This window comes from Filicampus tigris, chromosome 13, assembly GCF_054856515.1.
Source record: "Filicampus tigris isolate MCC_2025a chromosome 13, RoL_Ftig_1.0, whole genome shotgun sequence".
Classification (NCBI taxonomy): Eukaryota; Metazoa; Chordata; class Actinopteri; order Syngnathiformes; family Syngnathidae; genus Filicampus; species Filicampus tigris.
Genome location: NC_141229.1, coordinates 3,939,597 through 3,959,205, shown reverse-complemented (window position 1 = coordinate 3,959,205; position 19,609 = coordinate 3,939,597). Strand labels below are relative to the sequence as shown.

General features: G+C 43.2%; 1 protein-coding gene across 5 annotated transcripts; it reads right to left on the bottom strand.

Moving 5' to 3' along the window:
• Positions 1-1,113: 1,113 nt before the first annotated feature.
• diras1b (DIRAS family, GTP-binding RAS-like 1b) lies at positions 1,114-18,766 on the bottom strand. 5 transcript variants are annotated; one of them, XM_086049555.1, is made up of 4 exons: positions 18,524-18,766; positions 17,935-18,320; positions 7,780-8,129; positions 1,114-6,625 (listed from the first exon to the last, which is right to left on the bottom strand). In XM_086049555.1, the coding sequence occupies exons 3-4, from the start codon at positions 8,086-8,088 to the stop codon at positions 6,338-6,340; spliced, it is 597 nt and encodes a 198-aa protein (XP_085905681.1). In that variant the 5' UTR covers positions 8,089-8,129; positions 17,935-18,320; positions 18,524-18,766; the 3' UTR covers positions 1,114-6,337. The 5 variants fall into 5 exon arrangements, with proteins under 5 accessions (XP_085905681.1, XP_085905682.1, XP_085905680.1 ...); XM_086049556.1 differs by having other exon boundaries at positions 17,935-18,766; XM_086049554.1 differs by lacking the exons at positions 17,935-18,320; positions 18,524-18,766 and adding an exon at positions 10,827-11,040.
• Between the last annotated feature and the right edge of the window lie 843 nt (positions 18,767-19,609).

Below are 19,609 nucleotides of genomic sequence, written 5' to 3'. Positions count from 1 at the left end.
GGGTGCTTGCACCCGACCGCCATTTCGGCGCGGCGTCACGGCCGCCAAGCTTGTCCTCAGCGGGGGTCAGGCGCCGCGCAAAAACCGTGGTCGACGTCAAGCCCGTCTCCATGGCAACAACGCGCCGGTGGATGACCGGTTAACGGTGCGGGGAGGGAGAGCAACGCGTGGGCTGTGCATTCTGGTGCCGATGACAAGTTGTGTTTTACGTCATCGGCGTGGGAGGGCGTGGTGGTTTCCGTTGCCCGCACGGGCAACGGCCGCGAATGTGAGGAGATTCGATTTCCCGGTGGCGTGCAGTCGGGGTCTTCGAGGTCTTCTCTGCTGGCGGATTGTCAGAAACACCGAGCTACATTTACAACTTAACATGGAATTATCATAATTTGCTTCCAACAGTCTTTCATCATTCAGATTTCATTTTGCACTGTAAATGTATTGTGCCCAAGGCTTTTAAGAGTAAAAGATTCAAACACACTCACACGCACTGTTGAAACGTTGAAATCAGATTTCACATTCCCCACTTTTTCAAATGTATTTTTTATCATTTTTTTAAATTGTGTTCATTCCTTTTTTTAAATGTATTTTGTCTAATTTATTTGTATTATTATTTTTATTTTTAAACTTTGCACCCTCGCAAAGACTGAGAGTGACGTCAATATTTTCCCGTCCTCTGACCGGTTCAGCAAAATAGTCTGCTATGGTTACCGCCTCTGATTGGTTGAGCTGAAACTGCGCGCCAAAGTTAGATGTGAGTCAGAGTAAGATGTCGAAGATGATTTTAAAAAATCCTTTTCAAGAAATACTGTACTTTATGAGGCTAGGTCAACCAATAGCGTTGTTGGCTGGCTTGTTTCAACCCATACATTCATTTTTAGGGCACTTTCAGAGGAGCCTAAGAATGCTACAGATAGCTTACATAGACATGCAAGAGCAAAGTAAGGAGTTTTTTTTTTCCTCCCCAAAAGTAAGGAGGTCTGCATCCGCATCTCCGGTGAGTGGGATATATTTTATGTCAAGTTTTTATGTTGTGAACTGCTATATTGTAGCTTGGAGTTGTTTGGAGGTGAAGGATGACATGTTGCACAACAATGGACAAAAAAAAAAAGGCAGGCGTCAAGTTCACAATTTTATTAGGAAAATCATTTTGCAGATTTGATTATTATCATCAATATCATCATCTATATTTATATTTATATATATATACTGTATATGTTCTTTTCAGTTATTCAGAGGATGCATCGGCACAGTATATCTTAATAGGAAGACTATTGCTAGAATAAATATCTATACATCAGAATTAGTTCCGTTAACTTTGTTGAAAAGAACAAAAAAGGCAAGAATACAAAAAAAAAACATGAAGTGCCAAAAGAAATCATCCGCAAAATCAAAGCGTTGCATTTATTTATTTTTTCCTGTAGCGCTGCAAGTTTAAAAAAAAAAAAAAAAAAAAAAAAGACAAAAGATGATTCACAGTTTGTGTCCTTGTTCTCATGCTGGCAGGAACACCAAAAATGGGGAGCATGCGGGAATGAAGAGCCCGGAGGAGCGTCTTTAAAAAAAAAAAAAAAAAAAAAAACTCGCTTCCCATGACGGATCCAATCGACGGCTCGCGGTTTCCCCCTTTGCAACGGTGACACCTCGGGCCGCAAAATAAGAAAAAAAAAAATGCACCATTTGTCACCGATTTGAACCGACTTCCCGCCCCCAATCCTCGCCCTTCTCCGGGCTCCGTATAAATTTCCTGGTTGCACCTTTTTGAGCTTCTGCTTTCTCTGTCTTTGTCGGCACACTATTTATTTACAACTATCTACAATGACCTGTGAGCAGTGCAACCTACGCGTAAATTCATGAAAAACAAAAAACAAAACAAAACGAGGGATCTCTGCATGAGGAACTTTGGAATGAACAGGCTTTTTGAAAATTTGAAAATTTCCCCACTGTGGGATCAATAAAGGCATTCTTATCTTATCTTACTGATGCCGTTGTGTATGTGTGTGCGCGTGTGTGTGTGTTGGCGTGTTGGTGACTCATGACAGCATCCGATAAATAACCAGAGCGCGCACATCTAAGAGAATGCACGCAGGTAGGAGGCTGAGTGTACACATTAAAAAAAAAAAAAAAAAATGCTAGGTTTCTTTCCGAAACCTCTCACTGGGTTAGCTGTGGATTTTGAGCAGGGTTACTTTCACCCAATCGGGTTAATTATTGTGACCCCAGCAAATTTGAAGATTGGATTTGGGCAGGGCTTATAGAGCCGGTCGACATTTTGGACCACTGTGGCTGAAAGTAAATTTAATATAAAAATTCTTCGAAAATGTTGGGGGCACTCGGATGGCTTAGCGGGTAGCGCTGTAGATCGGGCCTCACCGTGTCTGTACACTCACATTTGGGTATAAAAAATAACCCAATTTGGATCAAAAAGGGACAAACCTGCTACGTAATTGGGTTGTTTTGTGCAAAATTACCCATAAAGTGTGAACCCAAGTAGTGGATTGGTCTCTTTTTGACCCAAATTGGGTTGTTTTTGACCAAAGTGTTTTGAGATTCTAACACCCAATTGTATCCCTGGGCCATATGTCGATTCCAAGCCATCCCGGTCTCAAGCTTGGATAAAAATGGGTGGCTTACGTCACAAACGACATCCGGTGTAAAATCTCCAAAACATACTCTATACTCTAAAAACACTCGGGTCAATCTGAGATAGATTTCTGGGTTGTTTTGCACAAAATAACCCAGAAAGTTGGGTTAAACTGGCCCAAGCAGTGTGTTGGTCCCTTTTTGATGCAAATTGGGTTATTTTTGACCAAACGTGACCCCCCCCAAAGATTGGGATTATGTTAAAAAAAAAAATTTTGAAAAACGAAATTTGGGTCCAATTGACCAAATAGTGGGCTGGTCCAATTTTTGACCAAAATTGGGTTATTTTTGACCCAACGTGACAAAAAACAAAATTAGGATTCTTATGTTAAAAATAAAAAGAAGCCGAAATTTGGGTCCAATTGACCCAAGTAGTGTCTGCTGTGTATTTTGGTATTTAATACAGAGTAGTGATTCGATTCAATTGTAGCTTGGAACTTCCTGTTAATGCCGAGTCGTGACTGCCCCACTTGCCGTGCCGCCCCCAACAAATGCAGAAAAAGGACAGGGAGAGCCGGCTGGTGGAGGAAGTCGGACAAGTTTATTGACGTGGAATAATTTCACAACTCAATCACTATTCTGTATTAGATATAAAATAGCCGTGTGGATTGCGGACTGCAGGGAGAAACATCATAAGCACTACAGTGATTTACACTACGTTGTTTTAAACTGCTCATCAATAAGTTTACCCAAACTGCATGTATAGGTGTGACTTTATTTTGTGGACTTGTGTCTTAGCAGACTTTTGTCCTCACGTTTTTGTGTCCCACAGCGTCCAGTTTTAGTGGAGTTGTGTCCCCGCGCACTTAAGTCAATGTCTACGTGTGTCCTAGCAAGGGCCCAACCAATGAGGATTTTTTTTTTTCTTTTTTAGGCTGATTTCGATATTTGGCAGAAAGAAAATCCAATAACCGATTAATCGGCCGATTAACTTAAAGCGCACATAATGACTGAAACGATTTATTTTTTGGCCCCTTAATGCTGAAAACAACAACGATATGAATTGCAGGCAGAAGATTTGACTTGTTTCACAACACTTTGTCCTTCAGTATTTGTTTCACTCTTGAACAGAGAGGAATTTTCGAGTCGAAAAACATGCAAAAATGCATTAACTGATGTTTGTCTTTAGGCCACAGATGACAAAACACGTCTTTTGACGTACAGAGAGATTGTTTACTGAAATGGGAGCCAACATTTTTCTTCGTTTTTTTTTTTTAATTTATTTTTTTTAATTCCCCCGAAAAGTCAAGAAATGTGTGGATCCACAGTCACGCAATGGCTGAAACTTAGCCAAAAACCTTTTCCCAATTGCCTTTCCGGTTGTTATACACAGTTGATTTAAGAACAGGTTGTGTATTATTGTATTGTAACATCCTTGCTAACACTCACCCCTAATATATATATATATATGGTTTAAACGACAAATACAGGCAGTTATGAACCTGTTTTCGGGGAGGAGCTACTATTTCAGAATTTTTGCTGAGGAGTCACAGCGCTACCCAAGTAGTTGATGGCCCGCCATTTTGTTTTCCATACAACACGCGCGTGCGTCAAGCCTTATGCACAGGAAGATTAGCGCAGCCTCTCCTCCGTACTTTCACACCCCTTTCCTATTCATAGCGCTCTCGCACTGCCTCCCACCCGCACAACGAGCGCGTCAGCAAAACAAACGCCGGCAGCCGACAATCTGGCGCACTTAACAAACCAGAGGGACAACCGCAGATAGCGCCGCTGCTAGCTAACAGGTACGTTTATGGCGTCACTAGTAAAGGGGGGGGGGGGGGGAGAAATACACGCACATATGTGACAAGTCTCCTCTGTTCCTCAGGACTAGTGAATAAAGATGGGTGGAAGAAAATACACAGAATAAAAAAAAATAAAAATAAATAAGGTAGAAATAGGTAAAAAAGTATTGTGCTTTTTGTGTGCAAAAAAAAAAAAAGGGTGGTGTGTACAATGTATGCAAATGTGTGTTCATGTCATAAAGTGCAATGTGTGTGTGTGTTGACTGGACTATGAGTGCACGGGTTGGTCATGAGGTGATCTAATCATAACAACAGCCCCTTTTACACGGCCTGTATTGGCTGATATGGACACAGAAATGGGGGCGGGGTTACAAACCTGACAACTATTTTATACCTCACAGCAGACACTGGCACTGATGTCATATAATAATCTGAAAGCGCATGCTGTTGCGGCAAGATCCCACATTATGCCGGGTTGGGTGTAAAAAAGCCGAGGGGATACATGCTGTATTTTCTGATGCGGCCATTTTGCAAGGTCTCTGTATGAAAGCGCTAACAGGCGGGACGACAGGGCTGTTACGTAATGCAGGGACAGGGATGTGAAGTCAAACATTTGAAATTCCTGTTTTGCTGAAAGCCCTGTGTGAAAGTACGCTCTGTGGTCATTTCCTGTATCTCTTTCGCTGGGTTCTGCGCAAAAGGTCGACTGGGTCTTCCCTTACAGCTCAGATCTTTCTTGTTGCTTCTTAACGGGGGCGTGTCTTGTCGGAGCATTTTGCCGGGATCTCTCCGGGTAAAAGAAGCTAGAGCTGAGGGCATACAGCAATGCCGGGGAAAGCCGTGTGAAATTTTCACACTCGCCCCTCTCGTCTTTTTGTGTCAAAAGCAATCGTCGCCGCGCGACAACTATTTTGTACGTGTGTGAGAGCGCTTGCTGTCGGGGCGGTATCTTTGCTGGGTTTTGTGTACAAGGCAAAAGTAGACAATGCCGAGGCTTATGTTACGGCTCTGTTGTTGCTATTTTTGCGGGGTCTCTGTGTGAAATGACATGTGACAGGACCGGGCCGACAACTATTTTACACGTCACACCAGACGCTCTCATTGGTGTCATGTCATTGATGTCATGTCACGACATGAGGGCGGCATGTCGTGTCGCTGGGTCTCTGTGTGAAATAGACAAAGTGAATGTGTGTGAGATGAGAAACTAACAAGGAAAATAATACAGATTCAGGTTGCACGAGGAAAATAAATACATCCATCTTTTTTTTTTTTTTTGTTATACTCTTGTGTGCTTTTGTTTTTTAGTGTGTTTTGACTTAAAGCATCAAAAACAAGGCAAAAAAAACAACCAAACTGGACATTCTTGACCTTCAGAAAACCCCCAAATCCCTTTGAGGCTCCCGCCTTGGCAATAAGCATTCCCGTGGTTTATCATCTCGAGGAGAAAGCAAGCAAGGTGAGACGAGGCCGCCGGAGCGCTCCGCTTTCCCGATGTTCCCTAAATGCGTCGCACTTTCAGGAGAGTTTTAAAAGGATCGTTGCGTCGTGTGGCCGTGTGTGCGTTTCCACTTGGGGTGACAAATGGAGTGAGGATTGTTCTTTTTTTTTTTTTCTTGTCTGTGGGTTGTTTTCGGGGTTGGTGGTGGTGGTGGTGGGGTGGTGGGGGGGGGGTGCGGTGTCCGGTCGTAAATGGCATTTATTTACATCCTTCTTGTGTGGCGTTCATGCTCTCCCACCTCACAGGAAGGAAAAACAAAACGAGCTCTTTTAACATCTAGTTTGTCTACGCGATATGTGCAGGGCGGATGAGTGGATTCCCGTGGATGCTCCGATCCGCGGCGTTAAATTACCGCCGAGTCATGACCGGGGGAGGATGCAAATGACGGTGGAGGGAGGGGGTGTGTGTGGGGGGGGATTCCTTTTTGGAATCGTCGTCCTTCTTTCTGGCGGCGGGTTTACATGACGCTGCACTTGCCCTTCAGTCTCTCGGCGCGCGACTGCTTCCCCGAGCGCTTGCCGTCGATGTTGAGGCTCATGTTGCGCTTCTTGTCCAGGTTGAGCAGCTCCTGGAAGAGCTCGGTCACGTTGTGGTTGGTCTTGGCCGACGTCTCCATGAAGGCGCACTTCCACTGGCTGGCCTGCGCCTCGCCGTCCTTGGTGTCCACCTCGCGCTGGGTCTCGTCGCTTTTGTTGCCGACCAGCATGATGGGGATGGCCTCCACGTTGCCTTTGATGGCCAGCACCTGAGGACATGCAAGCACAGTGGCTTGGAGTCCACAATCAGCATCGCAACCCTCGGCAAAGGATCGCTTCAAAAATCGTAACGCCCAAGGCGCCAAATCACTTTTTGACTTCGCGGAGAATCGATGGCTTCAATTTGAGGAGCAGCTTTCTAATTATGAGGAGCAATTTTTTTTTTGCAGGTTAATCCAAGGGACCCCAAGCAAAGGTTTTATGGAACCAAAAAAATACGACCATATAACAAATGAACAATTGGTTTTATTTATTTTATTTTTTTTAGTATTTCCGAATGGGTGTGCAAAGCTCAATTGATTTTTCATTTTAAAAGATAAGCACTACTGTAATGTCATTTTGCACAATACGATTAATGACGTTTCAATTCACTTCAATGGCAAAAATCAAGTTGATATGCGAGTAAATTAAGTTTGGTCACAAAACAATTCCGGAACTACTAAGTTAAGGTACAATAAATATTGTGATGAGTCAGCATCAGAAGATCAGAGCCAGTTTCACTTAAAGCAGCACTGGGCAAGAATTTGACCTTAATAAAAAATGTTCACAACTCTTTTGATGAAACATTGACTAACAAATAGTTGAATGGGACTTTTGTCATGCCCTGGGGGGGGGGGGGGGGGGGTCCTGTATCGTTTTTACTGGCACTAAGCAACTTTGAGGAGGATGGGAGCAACCCTGGCACACACCCAAAAAATACAAAAGTCCTGAATTGCTTTACAGCATACGTCACTTCCTCCTTTCGCTATATAAGGACGGAAGTCGATTTGGAAGTCCACGCGTTATTCCTGGTGTCATGGCAGAAGCCCCAAAACAAACAAAAAAAAAACAAAATTCATTTCCTCATCGCTATTCATCTTTGACAAAACCACTGGAAATAGAAATGTAATTCAGTCCAACTTGCACGCCGGCGAGAGCTCAGGATTTCACGAAACGGGGAAACGTGGTTGACTTTTGTCAAAACACTACCGCTTTTGTCCACATGGCGCCGCCATAATCAAAAACTGACATGACACAGTGCTGCTTTAACAACATGAAATTTGGTAGGCATGAGTAGAGCCACAAAAAAAAAAAGTCATCAGAACCCTCCACAGGAAGTTGGGCCTTTTGGTTTAAATACACACACACACGCACACACACTCACCTGCTGGTAGATGGGCTTAAGCTCCTCCAGCGACTGCTTGCTGGTGATGGAGTAGACCAGGATGAAGGCGTGGCCCTTGGAGATGGACAGGCGCTGCATGGCAGGGAACTGGTGGCTCCCGGTGGTGTCGGTGATCTGCAGCGTGCACACGCTCTTGTCGCAGCTGATCACCTGGCGGTACGTGTCCTCCACGGTGGGGATGTAGGTGTCGCGGAAGGTGCCCTTGACGAAGCGCAGCACCAGGGAGCTCTTCCCGACGCCGCCCGCCCCGAACACCACCACGCGGTAGTCGTTGCTCTGCTCCGGCATTCTGGCTGCCCCCGCCGTTCAGCCTTCAGACAGTGTCACACCTGAGGACAGTTGGGAGTCTTTGGTGTTTTATACCGCAGTCAGCGGCCTTCCTTCCTTCCATCCCGCCGCTCTGCCTTCCTTCCTACCTCCTAAAAAACTACGTCTCTTACCAACCAACTCCCAAAGGAACAAGCAGACACGCAACAAGCAACTTCCCTCAAGGCCCTGATAGACCAAAAAGACGCTGGCCAACAGTGACAGACGCTTACCCGCCGTGGCGTCCGGCCGGCTCTCGGCACGTCACGCTGGAGGAATACACCGCAACGACAAACAGCGACGCTGACCATTAAAGTACTTTCTGCGCATGCATAAGATGCAATACCCTTCCATACCATCGGCGGCGGTAGTCACCATTTCTCATGGTTAGAAAACTCCAGCCGTGCTGATTATAACAACGTAAACAATGCGTTCGGCTCTATTCTCCGCGAAGTAAACCATCGCGTTCTTGACACGGTATTGTGAAATACTTACATTGTCAACCCTCGCCCTTGCACTTGTAAGAAGATTAAGGCAGCGGAGGCGTGCTCACTGTTTTCCCGCATTTGTCACTTCCCGTCGGCGCTCCGCGCGCTGATTTGCTAGCTAACAGCCAATCAGAGTGACCAAACGTCACGACTGGCGACGCCGATTCAACACACGTAAACGCCCCCGGGACGCTTACAGACGGGTTACGACACTACGACGGTGGCCACAACACCAAACAGGCGGCGCTTAAAGACGCCACGACGCTTTCACGACCTCCGATGTCGGTTTGGTCCATCAGGGCCTTAACACACAAACCAACTACCTAACCAAATTACCCACTCACCGGCTAACAAAAAAAAAACGAAGACATTAGCAAATCAAACACAATAACCAGTCAACAAAGTAACAAACTAACACATGAATTAACGACACACTAACCAACCAACAAACTGACCAACCATCCACTAACCAATTTTTCAACCAACTAACTAAAAAAAGACACTAACCAACAAACTCACCACCTAACTCCGAATACAGACAAATTCACCAACAAACACAACAATAACAGAATAACCAAACAAAAAACCAACAAACTAACACACAACTACAAAACTAACCCACTAATCAACTTACTAAGTAACACACTAAGCAGCCAACAAAAAAACGACTTAAACACCAAGTAACCAACACGCTAACCAATCATTCAGCCAATTAACTAAAAAAACTAAAACACTAACCGACTAATGAAGACACTAACACAAAGCTGGCAACAAATAAACCACCAAACTAACACACTAACCAACCAATTAACAAAGCAAGCAATGGACTAAAAGAAGTTGTTCTGCTTCTCTTTAACCACAACAGGGTACGCGAGTATAATCCACCGTTAACTTTTGGAAAAAAAAACAAAAAAAAGGCCTGCGCATTTAATAAATATTTTACAATGGCCACAATTCCATTCCCGTTATTTCCTACGGGGCAAAAATAAATTGATTGGAAACGCAAAACGACCGGCGTCACGGCGTGTGCGTATTGCGTGGAATGGAAACGGACGCCAGCGGGCAGCGACCGAAGCCTACGACGCAACAGTCGTCGTCTTGCGCGACGCGCGTACGTGCTTTTTCGACCCGCCAGAAACTCCCCCCGAATCTCCGTCGGCGTCCGAGCCCTTCGTCAATAGCGGCGGCCTGTGACAGAAATCCACTGGTCCCAGCAAGTATCGATGCCGGTCTAGTGTTTCATTAGCGGGGCAGCTTAGAGAAGCAGCCTATTATGGGACCTTAAAGCCTGCCTCCGACCGCTGCATAAATAATGCATCGGCTGCTCGCATTATGCCGGGACGCACGTGTCTCTCGAAGTGTTGGCAAAACGGAGCTTCGCAGTCAACACACAAGGCAGGATTCCACAACTGCGTCGTTTTATCCTCAAATGGTGGCCACCAGTCCAATAGAAGTCGCCTCGCCTCAAACAGACATTGCGTGTTACTCCTGCATGCACACATCCAAGAGGGGAGTCAAACGAAAACATTTTTTTCTTTACAAGAATATGTTCTATGCACCTCCACTGGTCGAAAGACGGCATTCTGATTGATATTGCGTTTGCGGAATACGAGTTAAGCAGCAAAATCCATCCCCGGGGGCGGCGGCCATTTTGCCACTTGCCGTCGACTGAAAATGACATCGCGGGGCTCGGGTGACGACCGATCATGGCTCGGCTTCTGAAAATTGCTGAGCCGTTATGGTTACCGGAGCAATTGCGACGTCATTTTCAGTTGGCAGAAGCGACAAAATGGCCGCTCGCTAACTAACCAATTAACAAATGAAACAAGTGACCAAACCTATTTACCAACACACTGACAAACCATCTCACTAACCACCTGTTAAACAAATCCATTCCATACTAAATCAGACAAACCAACCAACTAACTAACCAACACACTGACAACTGTAAATTACCAGCTAATGAAGCATCTTCTAAACACACCAACAACCAAACAAACCAGCCAGCCTAACAGAATAACAAACACAACGAAAGCCAAAGAAATCCTTAACTAGGCAACCAACCAACTATTCGTCTAACCAGCTAATTAACAAAGCACCTACCAGAAAAGAAACAAACCAGCACACAAACTAAGCACCTAACTAACCCGTAAGCATGTTGCTCATCTCCCAAATGGTCGGCGGTGTCTTTGAATTGACGAGTCTGCCGCTAACACGCACGCACGCACACACCTTCACTCCTGCAGCGTTGATGCTGTTTGATCAATCAGCGAAGGTAGTGTGTGCGGGGGTCTGACCATCTGACCGTCTATCAGTCTGGATCCCATCCTCCCGTCATGTTTTTCTTTTCGCTTTCCCTCCCTCCCTCCCGGGAGGTATCGAGCCAGCTCCGTGACGACGCCGCCACCGCTCGTCAACAACCTCCCTCCATTGCCGCCCACCCACCACCGCCTTTTTCATGCAGCTAAAATTAGCCATCCACACACACAGGTGACACACACGAGAGGCCGATTGTTCCCCCCCCATACACCCCCCCCCTCCTCCTCCTCCTCCTCCTCCCCCTCCCCTTGGCAACCCACCCGCTCCCATCCCGTCCCACTCGAAAAGCGTGCGCGGTTCCTTTTAATGAATTAATGCTACAAATGCATCTTGTGCGGCCGGTCTCCATTAGCAGATAGCTTTGGCACACAGAGCCTCAAAAACATCGTTCTGCCCATCCATCCATCTTCCCGCCTCCTCAGTTCCCAGCTGGCGAGGAAATGTCACCTTCCGCCGTGGCTAAATATGCACATAATTTGCCCGGCAAGAGCCACTCGACACTGCGCGCATTAGCATCAAACATGAAAGACAATGGCCGCCTTGCAGATCAAGAGCGTGATTACATTAAAACCACGCGCCGTGCGGAGGTATCCATCTTTTAATCGGGGATATTGGAATGCGGCGGATGGATACAGTATACGAGTACGCCTATTTGAGCCGCCGCTGGCCAAACAGGATCAACAGATTTAGCCACACACACACACACACACACCATCAAGCGATCATGAATGTGTGTAACTGCAGCCTCTTTCCCAGCATGCCGTGGGAGGAATGTGCGATTCTTGATTTTTTTTTTTTTTTTTTTTTTTTTTCCCTCCTCCTCGTGACTCACTACAAGCCAGCGTTTTCGTCACCGTCACGCCGCCGCAGTGCTGCGCTCGCAAACACACTCATACAACACAAACACATTTACGCGTGGGCCACAACCGACAACACCAGCTAACTAGCGGAGGAATGCCTCAATAACTAGCCAACCAACAGACTATCAACAAACCAACCAGCTACAAAACGGACCAACAAACCTACATATTAACCACCGACACAAGCCGTCCAACAATGCTACTAACAAACACACTACAAACAAACAAATCAGATAACTACCCAACCCCACTAACAAACCGGCTTACTAAACAAGAACCAATCAACAACCCAACAAACAAAACAACCAATTGACTAACCCAACTAAGAAACGAAATAACCGACTAACAACCAACCGACAACCACACTCACAAACCAAACGTCCAACCATCTTTTTAACCAACCCACTAACAAACCAACTTGCACACCACTTAAGTAACCAGCTAACAAGAATCAATGAACTCTCCTAATAACTAACAAACCAACAACCACACTAGAAAAACATTTAACTAACCATATACCAAACTAACTAACTAACTAACTAAAACGCCTAGAAACCAACATGCTAACCAATAATCCAACCAACTAACTAAAAAACAAAAACACTAACTAACCCACTAACGAACCAACCACAAAGCTGGCAGTAAACGAACCAACAAACTAACACGGTAGCCAACCAATTAACAATCAAATCAACTAATAGACTAAAAAAAGTTGTTCTGCTTTTTTTTTCTCTACCACAACTGTAACACCCGCATGATCCATCTTTAGCTTTTTGTGCGTTTACTCAATATTTGACAATTGCCACAATTCCATTCACATTATTTCCTACGGGGCAAAATGAATTGGTTGGAAATGCGAAACGATCCAAAAAATCGGGAAACAGCGAACATCGGCTATTAAACGCGCCAGTCGCTTATTCAGTTGAGACAAAGAATGACTGAATATCTTTCAACGAACACATTTTAGAGGGGAAAAGAGCCAATGCAAAAAAATAAAAATAAAAACAAATACCACAGGACTCTCGATCACGTAAATGCCCAGCGGGCCGAGTCAAGATCCAAGCAGACCGTATGTGGCCCACGACACACGCTTGACTCAAAACAATTTTGCGCGCGCGTGTTATGTGTGTGCGTTAGACGAGATTGTAAGGCTGTGGTCTCGGCTTAGTCACTAATCACGGAGCTTAACCTCCTCTGTCTGTCTGCATTGACCCAATTCCCAAGACTTAAGGTTCCCGTTCGCCTTCCTACAAGAGACCACGAGCGGCGGGAACAAAATTCATAACGCCACGCCATATTATGAACCTCACTTTGTATTGTTTGTGTAATACGCTGATAAGTTGTGTCTGGAGTGTCTTCTCTGTCATTCAGAGGAACATTCAAAGGCAAAGGAATGTTTTGTGATCTTGCCTATTTATGAAAACGTGTCTGAGGGCAAGCCCTTCGGCGCATTTGTTACGTAACAGTGTTGCGTAACAACCTTCACGTTGAGTTGCGCCAGCCATGACTCGGAAGCCAGGCTGGGTCAAAATCCAGGGCCATTTTCAAGCAATGTCCAGGCTGGACAGCACTATCTTTTTAAAAAATATATATATTATTATTTTTTTGTTTGTTTTTATTCGACACACAAATATTTGGGGGTTTCACTATTTTTTTTGTTATTGTTTAATTACCCAACTTTGTTTCTACCCAATTTTACCATCCAAATGTTTTTGGTTTTTGACTTCCATTTTTTTTACACAAATACTTTTTCATCACTGTGAAATTTTTCTAAACATTTTTTTACCCAAATTATTTTGTTGAATTTTCCACATTTTATTTCTACTCCACTTTTTTTTTTTACCCTTTTTTAAAAACATTTTTAACTCTACTTAAATTTTTACCCACAATTTTTGTTGGACAAAATGTTTATGTTTAATCAGCCAAGTTTTTTTAATCCATTTTTTTTTGAATGCAGCAGTTTTTTGGGCAACTTGTTCCTTTTCCTATTTTTTGTTACCAGATTTATACCTGCCGCTACATTTTTTTTTTTAACCCAACAATATTTTCATCACAAATGTCTTAGGAGGGGAATTTTTTTTTACCTCAGCTTCTGTTTATTGTTATCCAACTTTTAGTAGCTTCTGCTGAGCAACGCAGAGTAGTGAAGAATTTCACTGCATGCGCCACATACACAGGTCTGCACAGTAATTGGGAGGAGGGATGTGCCCATTACTCACAAATATTTGCTCTTGTCGAGGCGACAAAACTATTCGTATGATCCCAAGGCTCCTCATGTTTAAAGATGCGACATCATCATCATCATCTTCCTCAGCTGGTAAACACGAGGAGTCAGATGTGACGTGACTGCATGTAAGAGTGTGGCGTAATTAGTGTGTAGCCGTGTGTATTAGCGCCGTGTATTAGCCTGACCCGGGCAAGCCAAAGCATCTCTCGCTAAGAAGCTGCTAATACCGCAACTTGTCATAATAATCGGTCGCGTTGGATCACCACCGTCGCTAATACGGAGCAATCATCCGCGTTTCACGTTGAGCATTTTCTTCTTCCCTCCCTGCAGTGCATCCGGATGGAATTCAGATTTACTGTTTACACATTTTCTGTTGCAGCAGGGGTGGGCAAAATATGGGCCGTGGGTCACGTACAGTCCACTGAGCAGTTACATGATCAAATATTGTTGGATTGATTTCATTTTTCTTGAAATTGGTCAATTTGAATGCATTGTGTTAATTTATCTAATTAAAGGCACGGTTAATTGATTCACAACAAAATCAAAAATATAATATGACTGTGTACTAAAATTATAATCATTTTTTCACTAATTAAAAAAAGTGTGGTAAAAAGGTGTTTTTACAGTAAATAATTATGTTATGTTAAATTTATATCAATTATTAAATGTATTGATTCTATTTAATAATAACTAAAATGTAAATAGATTATTTATGTATATTGTGATTTTTTTAATATATATTTTTGTTAATTGATTACAATGCAATAATGATAAATAATAACATTTAAAAATGAGAATGAGTTTTTTTGATGAAAGTATTTTACATACACATTTGAACTTCATTTTTGGGGATCTGGAGTTCAAATATAAATAAATTTAGCAAAAATCACCCACACACACAAAAAAATAATTTATGTCATTATGAGGTGTTGCTGGTTTTAACCATTTTGGAATAAGCATTCACGGCAATTCAAATTTTCCATTTGTTTTTTTAAAATATGAACCAAAAAGTGTTTTTTTCACTTCGTAATCAAGGGATGTTGTGTATCTTTTGAGGGGACACATTATATTAAACAATCTTTGGAATAGGGGCTATACATACAAAACAAAAAGTGGAAAAGGTGAAGTGCTGTGAATATTTTCCAGCATCTGGAATGCATTCACACCGCTTCACTTTTTTTTTTTTTCATATTTTGTTCTTTAATTTCAATAAATATGCAATACTTTCCAAATGAACCACATTTCTTCTTAGGATGCATCCACGTGACGCAGCTGCCCGCAGTGACAGATGGGAGGCGAGGCGGACCGTTTGGATCCACTCGGCCGCTTTTTTTTGCTCACTAATTCCGCTCGAGCCGCGGCCGTATGCAGCGCAGATGGCAAACAAAGAGAGGGAATCCTGCTCTGGATGGCACATGATGCAACCGGGATAAAGGCCATGTCATGCATGCAAGCAAAAAAAAAAAAAAAAAAAAGTCCCAGAAACACAAAACACTCCCCGGAGTGTTAGAAAATCACAGCATCCGGCACCAGTGTGTCCGCTTGACACAAAATTCGACATGCGCGTTCACCGTGACAAAAATGCAAGGAAATCAATAAGGAGCCGTGCTGTGAAACACACAGAAAGCACCTAATTGTTTTGTTTTTTTTTTGTGTGATTTTACAAAAAAATATTTGCATCCTGCACCAGTGTGTCCGACGTATACGAAATGCAGCATACACATTCATTAGGGAAAGACGCAATTAGGAAATCAATGGGAAGCCACGTTGTCACAACTCGCAAACTCGTCAGCTAGGATTTTTGTGGGGTTTTCCATTAAAATAAATAAATAAATAAATTAAAAAAAGCATCCAGCACCATTGTGTCCAGTTGACACGAAATCCAGCACGCATATTCATCATGACAGGACATACAGAAATCAGTAAAGAAGATAGACTGTGAAAAGCAGTGAGCCAATTTGGGATTTTTTTACTGGGAGTTGCATAAAAAAAATAGTAGAATCTAGCACAACGGCGTCTAACTGGCTCCATAATGACCAACATTGAAGTACAGTAGCGTAGTGGGCCCAAGTGTTTATCAAAAAATATCTCAAAACGGATATTTAATAGTATTGGAAGCCACTGTCACAATAAGTACGGCTTGAACATTATCAATGTACTTAAAAATAGCACTTAAGAAAAAACAGAAAAATCATGATTTCAGAATTGAAAATCAAATCAAAGAATGTATGTATATTATCGTGCGGGGGAAAAAAACTGTAAAATATTAAATGCCAATGTTTCGTACTTGACTGAATTGTAGTTAAATAAATACACGGCACTGGATTTAAAAAAAAAGAAAAGTTTAAGCCGTGTCGAAACAGACGGCAACAAAAGTGAGTACACCCCTAAATGCCCACGTTCCCTCCCTGGTGACCTGCCACTCGTTAGTGACTCATGACTGTTAGACGGTGTTATAAGGAACATTACAAGAAGCTGAAAATTCTGATTGGCAACCTGAAACTGAGCTGGAGCGCAGTGGCTATGAGCGCCCGTCCTCAGCGTCACGATTATGAGTACCGCCAGCATTGATGCAGAGATCACAGGGGTCAAAGGTCAGCCTGTCAGTGCTCAGACCGTACACTGAATACGGCATCAAATTGGAAGGAAGCCTCTCAAGTAAGCCCGTAAACAGTTTGCTAAAGACAAGGACATGGATTACTGGAAACATGTCCTGTGGTCTGATGAGACCCAAGTTAAACACGTCTTGCCTACAGTCGAGCATGGTGGTGGGAGTTGGGGATGCAGCTACATTTCACTGAGAGAGCCGTAAACACCAACATGAATCCCTTTCCTCTGCATTGGTGTGTCTCCACACCTTAAAACCTATTAAGCATCTGTGTTTCACTATTCTTTCTGTTTTGACATTAATGGCCAATTACTCCTTGTTTAGTTCTAACAATCACATAGCTGAGCCTTTCAGTATTCATGCTAACGCTAATTAGTATCTATGTTGCGGTGCTAGAAACCTTTAAGTAAAAGATTGAACACAAACGTTGCAGTCACACACGTAACAGACTAGAACTACTCAGTCATATATTATTTATCCTCTGTGTAGAACTGCTTATAAAAGTGCCATAGTGGTGAGCTGAGAGACAGTGTGAGAAGAATGGTTTAATTTTAAAAAAATTTTTTTTATTATATGTATTTATGTCATTACTGTACATTTTTATGGAGTAAATTATGGAGTGCATTTTTTCCTTATTAAAATATACATTACATTCGTTGTTGTTTTGGGGGATTAAGGCTAGAACGGATCCATTTCCCAAAGTTGTTACACTACTTCATCCCACCCCCCACCCCCAACTAGTAAAAAACTGACAAAATAAATCAGAAAAAATGATACTGAAGCGAAACGCAGTGAATACTTCAAGTATTCGCAGTGCTTCACTTTGTTCCACTTTTTTCCCCCACATTTTCTAATAAATGTGTTGCCATAAAATGCGGCTTCAAATAAACATCCAGATGGGAGGATTAACTACCACCACCATCACCACCACCACCACCACCATCATCATCATCATCATCATCATCATCATCATCATCATCGTCACAACCACAGTCGTCACCGGAGCGGCCTCATGCGTCACGATGACAAAGAAGGAAGGAGGGCTGCAAAGAAGGCAGGATGGAAGGAAAGAAGGAAGGATGCGAGGGGGCGCCATTACAGAGCTCATTCATAAATACCGGAGCAGCGCCATCTCACAGAGGTAGCATTATTTTGTCCAGAGGTAAGCCCCCCCCCTCCCCCCCAACCCCGGCATCCTCCCTCAACGCCTCCCCCCAAAGAAACGAAAGATTGTCCCCCTGCATACAAACAGTACATACCGCGCCGACATGACTCCACAATATGACAAATGCAACACAATCGTATGCGTGTGTGTAATGGTCGCACCTGCGTGTGCGTCTCCTCCTCGCCGTCGTCGTCACGAGTGCAAAAACGAGGGGAAGGGGCAGGAAAAAACAAAACAAAAGTCGGATGGTTAAAAAAAAAAAGGTAAAAAAAAACAAACAAAAGAAAAGTGACAAGAGATTTTTTTTTTTTTAAAGCATCGTGAACGCGCTTTCACGTCGAGCTCATCGTCGTCCCGGTTTGTGCCACGGTCGCTTCCCCCCTCTCCTCTTCCTCGCTCTCTCGCACCATCTCCTCCTCCTCTTCGTCTCTCTTTCCGTCTCTCTCTTTTTGCCTCTCCCACTCTGACGTGGGAGGGGCTACACGTTCTCCTTTCCCTTATCGCTCACGTCCTGTGCTGTGTTCTCAGCCCGATGCACAATAACGTTCTGTAACGTTCAATAAAAAAGATGTAAATAAATCTGACAATGAAAAAAAAACATGGTTGTTCTCAAACTTTTTACATTAAGTAGCAGCTGCTACTTAGTAGTCCTACTGTATTCATCAAAGCGAGGGTTTTTGTGTACAAACATATGTACAATGGGGGGTCTCGACTTCTTAGTTTAATTTTTTCGTAACGCAAAACACTTACCCGATCATCTTTACCATTTGAAATAAATGTTTCCATAAATTTTAGCCCATTATTGCATTCTGGCCCCGCAAAAAATAAAATAAAATAAACAAACCAACCAACTTTTTTTTTTCTTTAACATGGTTGTCAAAAATGTTCTTGACAATAATATCTTCTATGCGGCCCGACTGGTCTGAAAAGAATATTCTGATTAATAACGCGTTAGTGGAATATGAAATAAGCTGCCGTTTTTATGTATCTCGGGGAGCGGCCATTTTGCCACTTGCTGTCGACTGAAAATGACATCACAAAACGCAAAAAACGGGTCGGCTCCCAAGGGGTAAAAAAAGGGGAAAAAATTCACAAAGAGGTGAACAGAGTATGCAGGGGACCACCGTATTAGAGGAAACATGTTTCCAATTTCCCTCCGCCACAATGTTTTTTGTTTTTTTCATTTTTTGAAAATTAACCAAGGGGCCATTTAGAGTGTGTAATGACCTAATGGACCGAATTGGGTGAATTAAAAAAATAAATACATGAAAAATCTCTTAGTAGGCAAAAGTTGCTCGTGAGTGGGAGAGCTTTTTTGAATGGGTGCGTCCTGCATGTGATCACTTCCGGTTTGCTGAGCACTGAATCAGCACCGCGGACAGCGACGTCGCAAATGTTTTCAGGATCGAGGAGAGAGAGAGAGAAGGAAGCGAAGCTAATCCGAAACCATTATTCCGTGAAACGGGAATTTAAAAACACTTGCGGGCTACTGCTGTAGTTTGTCAAGCCAAAACGTAATTATTGTAATTGGATGTGTGGTGAAATCGGTCCAGACAAAGACGGACTCTGGTGCTGGTTCAAAGATTTTTTTTTTTTTAAATGTATGACTCACCATCAACAGGAGCTGGTACTTTGCCACCCTCTACCGATGATTAGAGGAACTACACAAAACACAATCGGAACAGGAAAATTACCTGTTATTTGCGTGCCGTTTTGTTGTGCTCAACGAAATGCCTTCAACTATTTTGAAAGGCGACATACGCACATATAATTGAAAATAACTCTAAATAAAAAACAAAACAAAAAATTCAGCAAAAGTCAGCAAAAAAAAAAAAA

What these genes read in the sequence shown, in the direction of transcription:
- diras1b (XM_086049556.1), bottom strand. Translation starts at nt 8,088, where the DNA reads ATGCCGGAGCAGAGCAACGACTACCGCGTGGTGGTGTTCGGGGCGGGC. An exon ending in TTAAGCCCATCTACCAGCAG is followed by an intron (nt 6,626 to 7,779) that starts GTGAGTGTGTGT and finishes GCATGTCCTCAG; the next exon opens with GTGCTGGCCATCAAAGGCAA.